Here is a 16087-nt window from a genome sequence, read left to right as displayed (position 1 = left end):
TTGGACCCCAGTAAAGTCCATTATATGGAGAAAATCCTGGAATGTTTTCATCAAAAACCTTCATTTCTTTTAGACTGAAGAAAGAAAGACATGGACATCTTGGATGACACGGGGGAGAGTAAATTATCAGCAAAAGGTTTTTTAAAAGTGAACTACTCCTTTAAAACAGTCCATGTGACTACAGTGGTTCAAACTAAATTTTATGAAGAATCGAGAATCCCGAAAGCAGAAAGCCCCACTGAGCCAGCGGATTCACTCAGAACTATCTTCATTAGTGTCCCGAAGACGATCGAAGGGCTCACGGGTCTGGAGCGGCCCGAGCGAACAGTGGCAGAATACAGGCTTACGGCAGCGTACCAAGGAGAATTGTCTGCTCAGCGACACCACGTCTCGGGCTCGGCTCTCCATGTCCCTGCGAGACAGCTGAGTAAAACAACACATGTGATCAGAACCGGGTCAGCAGGGACGGGCGAGCGTGAGCTGCGACAGCACTGATACGTACGCCTTGCTCCATCGCCTCCAGGATACACTCCAAGATCTCGATCCTCTCCAGCCTCTTCAGACTCAGATCATTCGACACGCTGGAAGATAAAACAGCAATAAGGGCATCTCACGGTCACCAAACACTGACGTGCAGATTAAAAGTCTTCAGTTGAAACTGTGTCGAGTAAGATAATAACTAATGATCTGAATCAATCAATCAGAACTAACTTTATCTGGACAGTAACTTTATTCTAGATCTGCTGTAAAGCCCAAACACTCTCTGTGACTGTAATCTCTGTAAAGCTGCTGTGTGTTGCTACAGCGCTGTATAGATGAAGGAGACTCGACAGTCACTTCTGAATCAGATCTCTCTGTGGCGACTCACTTGGAGTCCAGGAAGCCCATCTCGACGGCCCAGAAGGTGGTGGGGTGATTATCCTGCTGTCGGAGGAGAATATGCCACCAGAACACGGACACGTGCATCAGGTGACCCACGAACCTCTTCACCTCCGGCTTTATCTTCACCCACCGCTCATATATGACGTCTAGAACACAGCAACACTCAAACATCTGCCAACCGGCTCATTAAATCACACACACACACACTCACACACCAGGGTGGCAACAGGTATAAACAATTTAAATTTAAGACTTTTTAATACCACTTCTAAATTAAATTTAAGACCAAACTTAGGATGGAAATATAAATTAAAACTGAAAATATACAGTAATATTTCCAAGTAAACACACCGTCTGTTCAAAAATATGGTGAAATGACAATAACCAATTGTCAATTGCGTACTTGCGGTCGCCTGTGGAGTGAAAAGAAATATATAATAATAAAAATAATAAAGTATATTAATAAAGGCTTAGATTTAATTTACTAATAAAGGCATAGAACCAGTGCATTTATAGTGTACTGATAATAGTTTCATATAATTAGTTTGTTAATTAAACTAATAAAAAGATTAAAAAAAGACTGAGATATGTTTGGTTATTGTACCTTTTAATTAATAAATTAAAATTTATTTACTACATTTCAGATCAATGTATTTATTTTCCTTAATTTTAATTAACCGTAACTTTATTCTCATCATAAGAATTATAAATAATTGATTTCTGTATAAAATAATACTACAAATACTTAAAAATAAACAGATTAGTGCCCTGTTTTGAGGACAAGAAATGAAAACCAATGCGATATGATGAATGTCCGAAAGAGGAAACTCTGTAACGGCCACCTAGTGTTCAGTAGTGTTCATGACATGTTGATATGGCTTTAAGATGACTTCTTCTATGGTGTTCGTTATTGTATGCGTGATGTTGTTATGTGTCAGTGAGAATGCACGCGCAAAGAGGAAGATGATGACCGCTCTATCGCGGGTTTGTTTTATTATAATGCGTTTACTTCCACTTTGATTTGTAGCGTTTTACAGTTTTCTTTTACCTGTTAACATCCGCTCTTTCGACATGTATATGAAGAGTGTGCTTTACTGAAAGAAAGCAACTATAAAAGGACTCGTGGAACTACCAGTTCGTTTGCACAGTCTTTCCTATTCTTCATCTGGGCAGACCTCAAACTCTGACAGACGTTACAACACAGACAGGGGTTGGATAAATATGTTTTGCTTTTAAAACTGTGTTTTAATGCGATTATAGGCCTACACAAATATAAGTAAACACTTTGCAGACTGAATGTTGTCCTGTATGAACAAAATGACGGATGTTTTTCATGACTCCACTGTTCGATCGCACCCGCGTGTCTCTAACACACACACACACACTCTCACACACACACACACACTCACACTCACTTACACACACACACACACACACACAGGTTACGTTACCTTGTAGAAAATTCGACCTGGCTGGCAGAACGATTGCCTTTGCCTGCATCTTTGCGGTGACATGACAAACATATTTAAGAGCTATCCAATCTGAATTTAAGACAATTTAATACTTTTTAAGGCCTTATTTTTAGGAAAATTGATTTAAGACTTTTTAATACTTTTTAATGACCCGCAGCCACCCTGCGCACACACACACACACACACACTCACTCACCAGGCGGCTCCATGTGAATGAACGGGAACTGGTTCTGATAGATCTGAGAGAAAAGAGAGTGAATCATGGGTGTGTTCAGTACAGTGAGTCACTGAATCGTTTGATCTGAATCACGACTCTATTGTCTTTACAGCAGAATTTGAACTTCTCAAAGTTTGCATCATTGATTCTGTTTAATAAATAAAACTGACATGATGTGTGAATTCTACTCACAATCTTGGTTTTGTGTCGCACAGCATCTACTCCCTCCTCATCCAGATCCGAGTCCTCGATGTCTGACATTATTCTGGTTAAAAAACATGAGTCATCTTCATTACTGATTATTCATATCGTGTATTGCGTTTAATCTCTTATATATTGTGTGTGTGTGTGTGTTAATTGTGGTAAATACAATGACAAAGATCGGGAATGTTGAATTCGGGAGGTTAAGTTACCCATACTGCACCTCACCGGTGGACTAACGACAGGTAACAAACACCTCAGAGTCAAAAACACCTTAAAGCGTCAAAAACACCCCAAAGAGTCAAAAACACCTTAAAGCGTCAAAAACACCTCAATAATACACAGATATTTGTGGTATATCCCGTGATATTTGGTGTCTAACACGTTGATTTCGAGTGATGAACATCTGAGGGAGTTTTTCCTTCAGCTCGCTTAACCAGTTAACGTTAACCGCGAAACGCGCCAAAAGCAAAACTCGACGTGATTCTCACTGATTTCTGATTTTAATAACGCATAATAACCTGCACGAGTATGTGTAATGGTTTATCTGATTCTGAGGCAGAGGAACTTTATCAGGAAGTTACACGCGACGTGTCTTCCCCGCGACACTTTATAGGCGTTTATCTGAATCAACTGCGAAAATATCAGTTCTAACAGCGCATCATCAGAAATATGATTTACAGTGTATATTACTAACCTCTGTTAATACGAGAGGAACTAAAGAGCTGCTGATGTTTCCTGATGTCTGAGTCTCTCTCGATGATGATCTCACGCGTGAACACAAACAGCGCGAACAAGAGCGAATACTGGACAGCGCCTCTAGTGTTCGCCCGAGGAGCCCCACAGGTGTGTGTGTGCGTGTGTGTGCGTGTGTGTGTGTGTGTGTGTGTGTGTGTGTGTGTGTGAGAGAGAGAGAGAGACTTTACAACTCTTTATTTAAACATGTCCTAAAACACTAAAGAACAATGTATTTCACCCATGTAGACATACTGCTACAATCAGCAAATACGAAGAGAGAGAAAAAAATAAAAATAAAATAAAATAAATAAAACAATAAAACAATAAAAAATACATAAATAAATTAATTTAAAAGAAATTTAAAAAAAAAGAAAAAAAGAAAGAGAGAGAGAGAGAGAGAACAAACCCAAGAACTGAACCCCTAAAAGAGTCTCCTCAGTCAGCTGGTCCTGAGACTAACTAACCCGACTAACCCTACTAACACTAACCAGTCTCAGACCAGCACTGCTTCTCACACACATCAGAATAAACCAAATTACCAAACAGTCTAAAATACATATCTGGAACATTGGGATCAGGAAACCAAAACACAAAGTATTCTAGCGATATCTGAAATCAAATTATGAAATGGAGAAATATCTCCAGCAGAGACGGATCCCGAGCAAGTACAGGCTGTGTGTGTGTGTTCATGTTTATATTACATTTTGTGGACCCCACAAGTATAGTAAAACCTGAAATTCACCTACATTGTGGGGTCCAGCCAGCGGTCCCCATGAGGAAAACAGCGTATAAATCATACTAATGTTTTTTTTAAAAATGTAAAAATGCAGAATGTTTCCTGTGAGGGGTAGGGTTAGGGATAGGGGCAGGGAAAGGGGATAGAATATACAGTTTGTACAGTAGAAAAACCATTACGCCTATGGAGAGTCCCCACAAAGATGTGTGCACCTGTTAGAGTGTGTGTGTGTGTGTGAGTGTGTGTGTGTGTGTCTCCAGTCCGCACGAGGGCAGCCCTGCGCACACACAGCGCTCCTCAGAGACTGACCCGCACCAGAGAGAGAGAAGCGATATTTGTGTATTATTTATGATCTGATGATTTCCACACCGTCGGACCGATCGAAGCTCTTCCGTCACCGAAGCCGTTGATAGCGATGGAGAACTCTCCCTCCCCGCTGCCCGAGAGAGCGATCTACGGGTTCGTGCTGTTCCTGGGCTCTCACTGCGGCTTCTGTACGTCTCTGCTACTTCTATGATCGGCACTCTATACACATGTTTACATCTGTCCGTCAGTTCGCTTTTCTCCAATACATGTTTGATACGTATTTATTAACGTTTTACATCACTTGTCCAGTTGAGAGCCAGTTGACTTTTGTTCTTTATATTTGACTCATTAATTTGATGCTCATAAGTCGCTTTAAAACATATCAAATTAAGAAAGTGTTGTAACCTGTGAGAATTTTGTCAATAACAATCAAAAATACTTACCCGTCATTCTATAATAATAGATTGAGCATTACACACTGTAACACCAATGACAGGTTTCATTAAACTTTCTGATTCACACATCTTATAATGACTGGGAATGGCACTTCTCACTCAACTTTGATCACAGACATTAAAAACCCTAATGAAAAAGTCACAAGAAACATCATTTTCTTGACTATTTGAAGTATTTTCCATAATTAATACAATTAAATGACTGGTATGTCTAGTTGCCTTTATATTTATGGCGCTGTTCCTCTCAGTGCTGTATGTGGTGTGGGCTTCTGTTCCTGACGACTGGCTTCATTCTGCCGGATTGACCTACTGGCCTCAGAAGTGAGTGACCCTCTTGTGTTGTGTGTACATCTCACCGTGGCCGGGACTAATGAGCTCACCTGTCCACAGATACTGGGCTCTGGCGGCTCCCATTTACATGCTGGTCACTTTAACCACCTGCTTCGTGCTGCTGTTCGGGGTGAATATGATGAACACGGCGCCACTCGCATCAGTGGACAACATCACAGGTGACATTACAATCACAACATCACAGTTGAACATCACATTCACAACATTACAGGTGACATCACAATCATAACATCACAGGTGAACATTACAGGTGACATCACAATCACAGCATTACAGGTGACCATCACAATCACAACTTCACAATCACATTACAGGTGAACATCACATTGTCAACATCACAATCACAACATCACAGTTGAACATCACATTCACAACATTACAGGTGACCATCACAATCATAACATCACAGGAGAACATTACAGGTGAACATCACAATCACAACATCAAAATCACAATATTAAAATCACAACATCATATTCACAACATCATAGGTGAAAATCAAATTCACAACATCACAATCACAATATTAAAACCACAACATCATGTTCACAACATTACAGGTGAACATCACAATCACAACATCACAACATCACATTCACAACATCACAATTACAACATCACAGTTGAACATCACAATCATAACATTACAGGTGAACATCACAATCGACCATCACCATCACAACATCACAATCACATTACAGGTGAACATCACAATCGACCATCACCATCACAATCACATTACAGGTGAACATCACAATCACAATATTAAAATCACAACATCATATTCACATCATTACAGTTGAACATCATATTCACAACATCACAGGTCTATGAAATGAGAGAGCGAGCAGTGTTGACGTTGCATTACCTTCTTGCACCTCAGTTTTTTGTGATATCACCTTTTAAATTTGGAAGAGTTTTGTTAGACATGTCGCTGTCACTTTCTAGCAATTCTAGAGTCCAAACTATTTTCAAAGATATATATTTTGTATAAAATAATAAGTGTAGTTCAGTAGATTTGCTTTACAGTAAACTTAAACTTCTATGACTTTTTTACACATTCATTGCTTTCACTTCTGCATTAATGTGTTTTATCTATATTCCAAAACATTCATGAATTACAACCATCTAAAGTCAGATCTGTCCTCAAAAAGAGGAGGTTGACGAAGAAGAGATTACACATCTTGCATTGATAAATACAATGATTCTGGTTGATTGTTTGTCTAGACCGCTATGCCAAGAGTCAGCGCGCGGATGAGGATCCAGCAGGAGCCGTTCCCACGTTTCCCAGACTCAGAGACGTTCCCATCAGCCAAATAAACCGTGTGTTTTACCTGGATCCCCACGAGCACTGAGTGTGTGTGTGTGTGTGTGTGACACGAATAAACTGTGTATTTCACCTAGAACCCTGCGAGCACTGAGTGTGTGTGTGTGTGTGTGTGTGTCTGTCATCAGGGCAGGCGTGTGGCGTTTGCTCAGGCTTTAGATGGTCAGATCCATCAGATGTGTGTGACAGCCCTGAGATGTGACTTTCAGATGAACCCGAGCGCCCGTCGTGACCCGCTAACCCCCGATATGAAGACTTCAAATAAAGCCAATAAAACATCAGTGTGTTTCACGTCTCTCAGATACTGATGTGACGTTTGCTGCGGCCGTGTGACTGCTGAACTATAACTCGTTTCTCTAGTTCACACTTGCATAAAATTAGAGGGAGATATTTGAATGCATATTTGGCATGAAGAAGGGCTTCGAGGTCAGTACTCCCTCGTCCTGCCCCCGGTCTGCGAGTGCTTATGACGAGAAGCGAGGAGAACGGGGCGGTGGAGGGATGCAGCGAGCTGAGGCTTCTGGGATATATACACCTCTCCTCGCTGACTGCTGATCGCGCTCCTCTCGTGTTCATTTTCTGCGTGTGCTCCTCCTGAACTTTGTTAATAAAAAAACATCATTTATTGTCTGTCTTTGTATCTTATGTTGGTTAAAATTTACAATAAAAATCATTGAAATAATAAGAATTGCTGGCGTGACCTCTGTGACCCCGGGCTAGAAGTGAAGCGGTCATCATCTCTATCTGCCCATCTGCAGGTGTGTGTTCCTGCTCGTCTGCACCTGAGGACCCTCGTGAGCAAACACACCGGTGTCAGGTGACCCTTGACCCCGCGACCCCAACACCGTCGCCTGCAGAACACTGACTTCTCTAGTTTTCCCTTTCTCACGTTTGGTTTTTTAGAATATTACAGAAGCTTGTTTCTGCCACGGATAAATAATAAAAAAACACTTTTTATCTCACAATTTGCTACTGGAATTCCAAGATCAGAATTACCATTTTTTATTTAGTGGTGGAAACAAGCTTCCATAGAAACTCATTAGATCCTCATTAATGTTTCTTTGCATTATTCTGCTGTTTAGCCATCAATATTCTAAAAACCTGTTTTTAAAGTTTGAACACTGCTATAATTATTAATAAATGGTGCGGATACACATGCACATTGAGCAGTTTCTGTGTTTATTTGTTTAGACTCAGCAGAACTGTAGCGCTTTATACACTGCGGCGTTTCAAAGCAGCTTCACAGTAATAATGATGCATACAATCATGATATTATGGAAATGGTAACAGTTTAAATAAGGTTAATTAGTTAACATTAATAAATGTATGAACTAACAAGGAGCAATAGACTTGCTACAATCTTTGTTAATGTGAGTTATTAATAATCCAGCTGTTCATTGTTTGTTCATGTTAGTTCACAGTGAATTAACTAATGTTAACAAATACAACCTTTGTTTATCAGCAAATGTTGAAGTTGCTATTAACTAAGATGAATAAACGCTGTAGAAGTATTGTTCATTCTTAGTTCATGTTCACTAGTAACAGCGTGTAACCATGGAAACAACATCCACGAGTAGCACGATCAGGAGAGTAACACGAGCACACAGATGTGGACGCCGGAGAGCGGATGTTCCTCGGGTCACGTGTTCCGACCCGTGTGTCCTGATCAGAGTTCATGAGCACAGCTGTCCTTACAGGCATAGCCCACCAGTTACTCTCCCTGAACCCATCCCAGGTGTGTATGACACAAACACACAGTTGTATTAAACATGTCCTGGCTCTTCCACGCTTGCGGGCTTAAGTAGACGGTGTTTGGCCGGAAGCTACAATTTAACTTTGTAACGTGTTAAATATGGATATTTTACATCGCTTCAGAAGGACATTATTAACCCTGGAGCCCGTGGAGCATTACATGATGGATGACGCACTTTATGGACTTCAAAACAGAAACGCTCTTTCACTGCCATTATAAAGCTTGGGAGAGTCATGTTTAATATAACTCTGTGTTCGTCTGAAAGAAGACTGTCATACACACCTAGGATGGCTTCAGGGCTAATTTTCATTTGTGGGTGAACTATCCCTTGACTGTGTGTCTGTTTCTCCATCGTCCTCTTCCTCAGAGCTGGAGTCTTCATCGTTGTAAAAGTGCAGCGTGGCCTGAGCGGGGAAGCTGGCCAGAACCGTCCGGCCCAGATGAGACAGATACTCCTGGATCCGTGATCTGGGCAGGAACAGCCTGTGGATGGACGGATCCGTCAGAAACAGAAACACAGACTCCTCCTTCTGGTTAATAGCTGATATTTGAAAACTCTGAGAGCTAATAAACATGTAGAGAAGAGTAAGAGCTTAGGTTGCAGACCTTACGGGATGATGGAAATAACCTGCAGAAGCCGGAACCCGCCTCGTGCCTCCAGGAACCCCCTGAACACAAGAACACACGAATACAAGAACACCTGAACACCCTGAACACAAGAACACACGAATACAAGAACACCTGAACACCCTGAACACAAGAACACGAATACAAGAACACCTGAACCCCCTGAACACAACACCTGAACACAAGAACACACGAATACAAGAATACAAGAACACCCTGAACACAAGAACACACAAATACAAGAATACAAGAACACCTGAACACCCTGAACACACGAATACAAGAACACCTGAACCCCCTGAACACAACACCTGAACACAAAGACACATGAATACATGAATACAAGAATACAAGAACACCCTGAACACAAGAACACCTGAACACAAGAACACACAAATACAAGAACACCTGAACACAAGAACACACAAATACAAGAATACAAGAACACCTGAACACAACACCTGAACACAAAGACACACGAATACAAGAACACCTGAACACCCTGAACACAACACCTGAACACAAAGACACACGAATACAAGAATACAAGAACACCTGAACACCCTGAACACAACACCTGAACACAAAGACACACGAATACAAGAATACAAGAACACCTGAACACCCTGAACACAACACCTGAACACAAAGGCACGAATACAAGAATACAAGAACACCTGAACCCCCTGAACACAACACCTGAACACAAGAACACACGAATACAAGAATACAAGAACACCCTGAACACAAGAACACACAAATACAAGAATACAAGAACACCTGAACACCCTGAACACACGAATACAAGAACACCTGAACCCCCTGAACACAACACCTGAACACAAAGACACATGAATACATGAATACAAGAATACAAGAACACCCTGAACACAAGAACACCTGAACACAAGAACACACAAATACAAGAACACCTGAACACAAGAACACACAAATACAAGAACACCTGAACACAACACCTGAACACAAAGACACACGAATACAAGAATACAAGAACACCTGAACACCCTGAACACAACACCTGAACACAAAGACACACGAATACAAGAACACCTGAACACCCTGAACACAACACCTGAACACAAAGACACACGAATACAAGAATACAAGAACACCTGAACACAAGAACACACGAATACAAGAATACAAGAACACCCTGAACACAAGAACACCCTGAACAAGAACACCTGAACACAAGAACACACGAATACAAGAACACCTGAACACCCTGAACACAACACCTGAACACAAGAACACACGAATACAAGAACACCCTGAACACAAGAACACCTGAACACAAGAACACCTGAACACAACACCTGAACACAACACCTGAACTTAAGAGCACCTGAACACAAGAACACCTGAACACAATAACACAAGAACACCTGAATACCTGAACACCTGAACACAAGAACACCTGAACACAAGAACACACGAATACAAGAATACAAGAACACCCTGAACACAAGAACACCCTGAACAAGAACACCTGAACACAAGAACACACGAATACAAGAACACCTGAACACCCTGAACACAACACCTGAACACAAGAACACACGAATACAAGAACACCCTGAACACAAGAACACCTGAACACAAGAACACCTGAACACAACACCTGAACACAACACCTGAACTTAAGAGCACCTGAACACAAGAACACCTGAACACAATAACACAAGAACACCTGAATACCTGAACACCTGAACACAAGAACACCTGAACACAACACCTGAACTTAAGAGCACCTGAACACAAGAACATCTAAACACCTGAACTCAAACTCCCCCTAAAAACATGAACACAAAACACATGAACACAAGAACACCTGAACACAAGAACACCTGAACACCTGAACTCAAACTCCCCCTAAAAACATGAACACAAAACACATGAACACAAGGACACCAGGGGCTCGTTCTTCGTACGTTGCTTAAAACATCCGAGATCAAATGAGACATCTAAGATAATATCATCGTGCTAATCATGATCCGGCTAATTGGGTTCTTCGAACACACCTGTTGTTTATGATTAGTATCGCTGGATTGAGTTATCTGAGATAACTGCGCGTTCTCGCGTTGGTTTAAAAGGGGACATGTATCGATAGCAGAACCAGTGATCAGCAACGCTGCTATTGGCTGTTCAGCTTGGCCAAAGAACACGCCCAGTTTTTTCTCTCAAGCAGAGCAAGCGCTTTTAATGCAAGGTTATGCCGAATTTCAGTCTTTAATTAAAACGCCAGGAACACCTCAAAGTGTGCAAAAGCCGGGAGAGTGCTGGAAAAAGTAGAAGACAAATTAAATGCGTTTGTGGTGGCCATGTTAGATGTTTTAATAACTTATTATTATTTTATTTTTATTTTCATAATTTCATAATTACTTTGTTCATTGTAATGTCGAGTCACCTAATAATAAACATGGTGAAAGTGAAGTACAAAAATATTCTACTTAATGGTAATTTTAGGCCTTATAGGCCTACTAGTCTCTTTTAAAAAGGCACTGTTAAATAAATGATTGTCTGTTTATAAAAGCAAACAGGAAAAATGCTGAGAAAAAAAATAATAATGATGCTCCTGCACCCTAGCAGAAGAGCTGACCCCTGGGTTGAATGTGAATTGCCCTGTTGTGAAGGGCATCCCTGGGTTCAGTTCTTCCAGACTCACATCAGGGACCAGTAGCAGCAACACCTTCATTACTGGGAAATGAGATTTAAATTATCTTTGTACACTGTGAAATAATTTGTTGCTGCATTAAATGAAGTAGACTGGCTGGTTTAGTCATTTCAACTGTTAAATCTTGAATAATGATAAATTGCTTTGTCTTGTGAAAGTAAAAACTGATAAACTTATGTTAATGTAAAGAGTACTATTACTGACCTTGCATAATATCTTTTAAAAAGATGACTGAATAACTGGCTTTTCTTTACAAAGAACTATTGAAATAAAACTCTAAGCAAACAGAGTTTTGCAAATTTGTCTTGTCTTTTATTTTAGGCTTAATTAAACATTTTTTTTTCTTTTTCTGATGTTGGCACTGTTGTGTAATATGTCACATGCAATGTCACAGGCCCTGTCAGGTGCAACCGTCAGGCTTTTTAGACCCTAAAATCTTCCCTTTAGTTGGCCAAAGCTCATGTCATTGTGTGCCCTTGTCCTAGAGCTGCATTGTAACTGGTCTGGGGTTTGGGTCAGGGAATGGGGTCATAAAACACCTGTCTCCATACTGGATCCTGTTGTAATCACTTGTTTAATGGAAAAATGCAGTTCTCAGCATAAGTGTATGTAATACCGTGAGTTTGATATTTATAATTTTCCTTACCATGTTCAAATAATGTTCATAAATGTGAATCTCTTAAAATTCTTGAGTCATGCACAGATCCTGGCCATTTTGCTTTCACACTGATTTGTGATATAGAACATGGTCACACACCATCTAAAAGATTTTACTCAGTCAAATGCCTTTTAAAAAAAGTGATATAATATTCCAAATCTGGAATATTAAAAATTGTAATAGTAATTTGGCTGCACTGTATAAACCCCCTTTCTGCTCACAAAATCCCTTCATTGAGGCCTTGATGGGAACGTGTGTGCAATCTATAGATCTGTATACAGTGTAGCCTATGGTACCAATCACGTAAGTTAAGCCTGGGGGACTGTAAGTCATAATCGGCATGGTCATCATGATTGCATTATCTTCATTAAAAATTATAATATACCCTAAGTTGGCAAAAAAAAAAAAAAAAAAAAAAAAAACTAAGAGCACTACTTTGTGAATGGCACGACAGAAAGCTTATCAAGTTCTCCGCATCTCCAATAGTGTAAAGGAAGCCACTCGCAAATAATTTTAGGGCAATGCAAACATTTTGTGCTGTTGTTGAAGCCCGATATCGAATCGAACATTAATGTGCATTTCCAACAAAATAATAATCTATTTAAACGACACCCTCACGACGATCGTTTCACGAGAAAACAAAAATAAATCTCAGAAATTAGGCTACACTATCGCGCTGCGCTGAAGGACTTCCCGTATCAGCCGCGATCTAATCCTGTTTACATGAAATAAGCCTGCTCGCGAGCAGGTTCAAGCTGACGGACCTGTTGCTATGACAGCAAGTCCAGGATGAGCGTCGAAGAACCAAACGATCCAAGATCATGGCAAATCGCCAACAATCAAATCCAGCTAACTGAGTTAGCGACGTACGAAGAACGAGCCCCTGAACACAAGAACACCTAAACACAAGAACACCTGAACACAAGAACACAATAACACCTGAATACAATAACACCTGAACACAAGAACACCTGAACACAAGAACACCTGAACACAAGAACCCCCTGAACACAATAACACCTGAACACCTGAACTCAAGAACACCTGAACACCAGAACACCTGAACATAAGAACCCCAGAACACAAGAACACCTGAACACAAGAACCCCCTGAACACAATAACACCTGAACACAAGAACACAAGAACACCTGAACACAAGAACACCTGAACACAAGAACCCCCTGAACACAAGAACACCTGAACACAAGAACACAAGAACACCTGAACACAAGAACACCTGAACACAAGAACACAAGAACACCTGAACACAAGAACACCTGAACCCCCTGAACACAAGAACACCTGAACACAAGAACACAAGAACACCTGAACACAAGAACACCTGAACACAAGAACACAAGAACACCTGAACACAAGAACACCTGAACACAAGAACACCTGAACCCCCTGAACACAAGAACACCTGAACACCTGAACACAAGAACACAGACTCAAGAAATCAACATATCAATACACAGAGAAACGAAAAGCAGCACAGGAACATTCTGTCAAAGTTCAGAAAAACATTCTTCCAGTCACATTAATAGAAAATTTAATAGAAATGTTTTCTGGTCTTTAATAATTTTTTAAAACATAAGAACAAAAACATTATTTATACATTGCTCATCAAACGTTTTTTTCCGAAACATAGTTAGACATTCTTTAAATATTTGGTAACACTTTCCAATAAGGTTCATTAGATAACATTTGTTAACTACCTTAGTTAGCATGAACTAGTAATGAACTGCACATATACAGCATTTCTTTATCTTAGTTATTATTAATTTCAACCTTTACTAATACGTTATTTAAAATAAAGGTTGTATTTGCTAAGATTAGTTAATGCACTGTGAACTAACATGAACAAACAATGAACAGCTAAATTATTAACTCACATTAATAAATATTAGTATTTAATTGCTCATTGTTAGTGGATGTTAGTTAATACAATACGTAATGTTAACTAATAAACATTATTGTAGTGTAACCAACCAATATTTTCTAAATATTACTCCATGTTTTCAGAACGTTCAGAGAACATTCCAAAGTAACGTTCCCATAATAACGTCTGAAGAATGACACAAAGGAATGTTCCCTTAACGTTCACAGAACAAACGCTTTTAAAAGAACATGCAGATAACTTTCAAAAGTACGGTTTCATAACTTTAAGGGACTATTAATTTAGCAGAACTTGAAGTAAAATAAAAATGTTACTTTATTTAACTGTGTCTCTCTTGATGAAAGATCCCACGGTCTCCATATCACAGGACAACTATTAATACACAGGAGAGGAGAGTCATTAAAGACTATAAAATATGAAAACAGAGGAATTAACCGAAACTCTTACCCGAGCACCTGATCCACGTGCACACTCACCGGCAGCATCATTACACACTGATGCGCGCTCCCGGGCACTGTTGAAGGCGCGCGCTGAGAGGAGGCGTGTCCTGCGCGCACCCGCCAATCAATACAAATCAATGTTTTTCATTCGAAAATAATTTTCCCGGCGTTTGGGTTAGGCGGGGAAATATTATAGGGGATGTTCCGGAGTTATAATAGCAAACACACACACACACACACACACACACACACACACACACACACACACACACACACACACACACAACACAGCTCTTGAACAGTAATATTAGTTATAACAGCAGAAACACACACACACACAACACAGCTCTTGAACAGTAATATGAGTTATAATAGAGAAAACACTGTTTGAAAGCTCGTGTGAAACGGCGCGTTCTTACAGTATTTATTTTCTATTGATTTGATAATTAGATGATGATCACAGTCACACACAGCTGATACTCAGCACAACAGCGAGATTCTGACACACACCTTTGAGGACACAGACACAGATCCGCATCGAGTTCTGCAGAACATGTCTATTAAACATTATAGACATGACGTCATTCTGATTTATAAATCATCGAAACTCATTACACTCTCAAAATGACGAGTCGACGGCGGCCGCTAGAGGGCGAGGGAGGTGTGTGTGTGTGTGTGTGTGTGTGTGTGTGTGTGTGTGTGTGTGTGTGTGTGTGTGTGTGTGTGTGTGTGTGTAAGTGAAAAGCTCATATGTTTGTGAGTGCCTGAGTTTGCTCAGCTGCTGCTGGGTAATAATCCTCATTAGTTTAATAAATGATCATTATGATTATTAGACTGGCTGATACACACTCACATCATCTGTGTGATTACAGACAATGATGTCATTGATCTACTGTACACACACACACACACAGAGAGAGAGAGAACAATGAACACAGAAGCCTTCGTTACTGATTCACACATAGAGAAAAACAAAAAGCATTATGAATATTTAGATATGGTTTATTTATGAGCTTCTTGTGACAGAGTAATTATCTAAATCAACAAGAAATCAGAATGATCGTCTGTCATATGCGCTAAACTGTATAAACACCGTTTATAATGTACAGTAATATGGCTTGTGAAAGAAGCTTTAGAGGATCCGTACAGTAAAACCTTCATATTCCTGATTTCATATTTCCGGAGTGATGGAGTGAGATATGAGTGACACGTGTGCGGATGGCTTCATCAGCAGGGCTTTAAAGGGCACTTCATCGGTCAAATCATCCGGCTCTACTGGAGATATTACTGTATATTACTGGAGATATTACAGTATATTACTGGAGATA

General features: G+C 40.1%; 3 protein-coding genes across 4 annotated transcripts in view; 1 reads left to right on the top strand and 2 right to left on the bottom strand.

Moving 5' to 3' along the window:
• ttc3 (tetratricopeptide repeat domain 3) overlaps positions 1 to 3596 on the bottom strand; it is a 35596-nt gene extending 32000 nt beyond the window's left edge. Inside the window, exons 1-6 of the mRNA XM_089126548.1 lie at positions 3470 to 3596; positions 2764 to 2836; positions 2551 to 2593; positions 869 to 1028; positions 503 to 581; positions 358 to 423 (exon numbers count right to left, since the gene is read on the bottom strand). Of these exons, the coding sequence (XP_088982674.1) occupies positions 358 to 423; positions 503 to 581; positions 869 to 1028; positions 2551 to 2593; positions 2764 to 2832 (417 nt within the window). The 5' untranslated portion in view covers positions 2833 to 2836; positions 3470 to 3596. The remainder of the gene's footprint in view (positions 1 to 357; positions 424 to 502; positions 582 to 868; positions 1029 to 2550; positions 2594 to 2763; positions 2837 to 3469) is intronic.
• Positions 3597 to 4492: 896 nt separating this feature from the next.
• pigp (phosphatidylinositol glycan anchor biosynthesis, class P) lies at positions 4493 to 7845 on the top strand. Of its 2 annotated transcripts, none has more exons than XM_089126353.1 (4): positions 4493 to 4740; positions 5256 to 5328; positions 5398 to 5516; positions 7444 to 7845. In XM_089126353.1, the coding sequence occupies exons 1-4, from the start codon at positions 4662 to 4664 to the stop codon at positions 7548 to 7550; spliced, it is 378 nt and encodes a 125-aa protein (XP_088982479.1). In that variant the 5' UTR covers positions 4493 to 4661; the 3' UTR covers positions 7551 to 7845. The 2 variants fall into 2 exon arrangements, with proteins under 2 accessions (XP_088982479.1, XP_039526247.2); XM_039670313.2 differs by lacking the exon at positions 7444 to 7845 and adding an exon at positions 6586 to 6982 and having other exon boundaries at positions 4514 to 4740.
• Positions 7846 to 7900: 55 nt separating this feature from the next.
• Positions 7901 to 14956, bottom strand: ripply3 (ripply transcriptional repressor 3). Its single transcript, XM_039670317.2, has 4 exons — positions 14767 to 14956; positions 14634 to 14691; positions 9045 to 9106; positions 7901 to 8921 (listed from the first exon to the last, which is right to left on the bottom strand). Exons 1-4 carry the CDS (start codon positions 14805 to 14807, stop codon positions 8738 to 8740), a joined length of 345 nt encoding a protein of 114 aa, XP_039526251.2. The 5' UTR covers positions 14808 to 14956; the 3' UTR covers positions 7901 to 8737.
• Between the last annotated feature and the right edge of the window lie 1131 nt (positions 14957 to 16087).

This window comes from Pimephales promelas, chromosome 23 (assembly GCF_988280905.1).
Source record: "Pimephales promelas chromosome 23, fPimPro1.hap1.1, whole genome shotgun sequence".
Lineage (NCBI taxonomy): Eukaryota > Metazoa > Chordata > Actinopteri > Cypriniformes > Leuciscidae > Pimephales > Pimephales promelas.
Note: the sequence above shows the minus strand (reverse complement) of the source record. Positions and strands in the feature narration are given on the sequence as shown.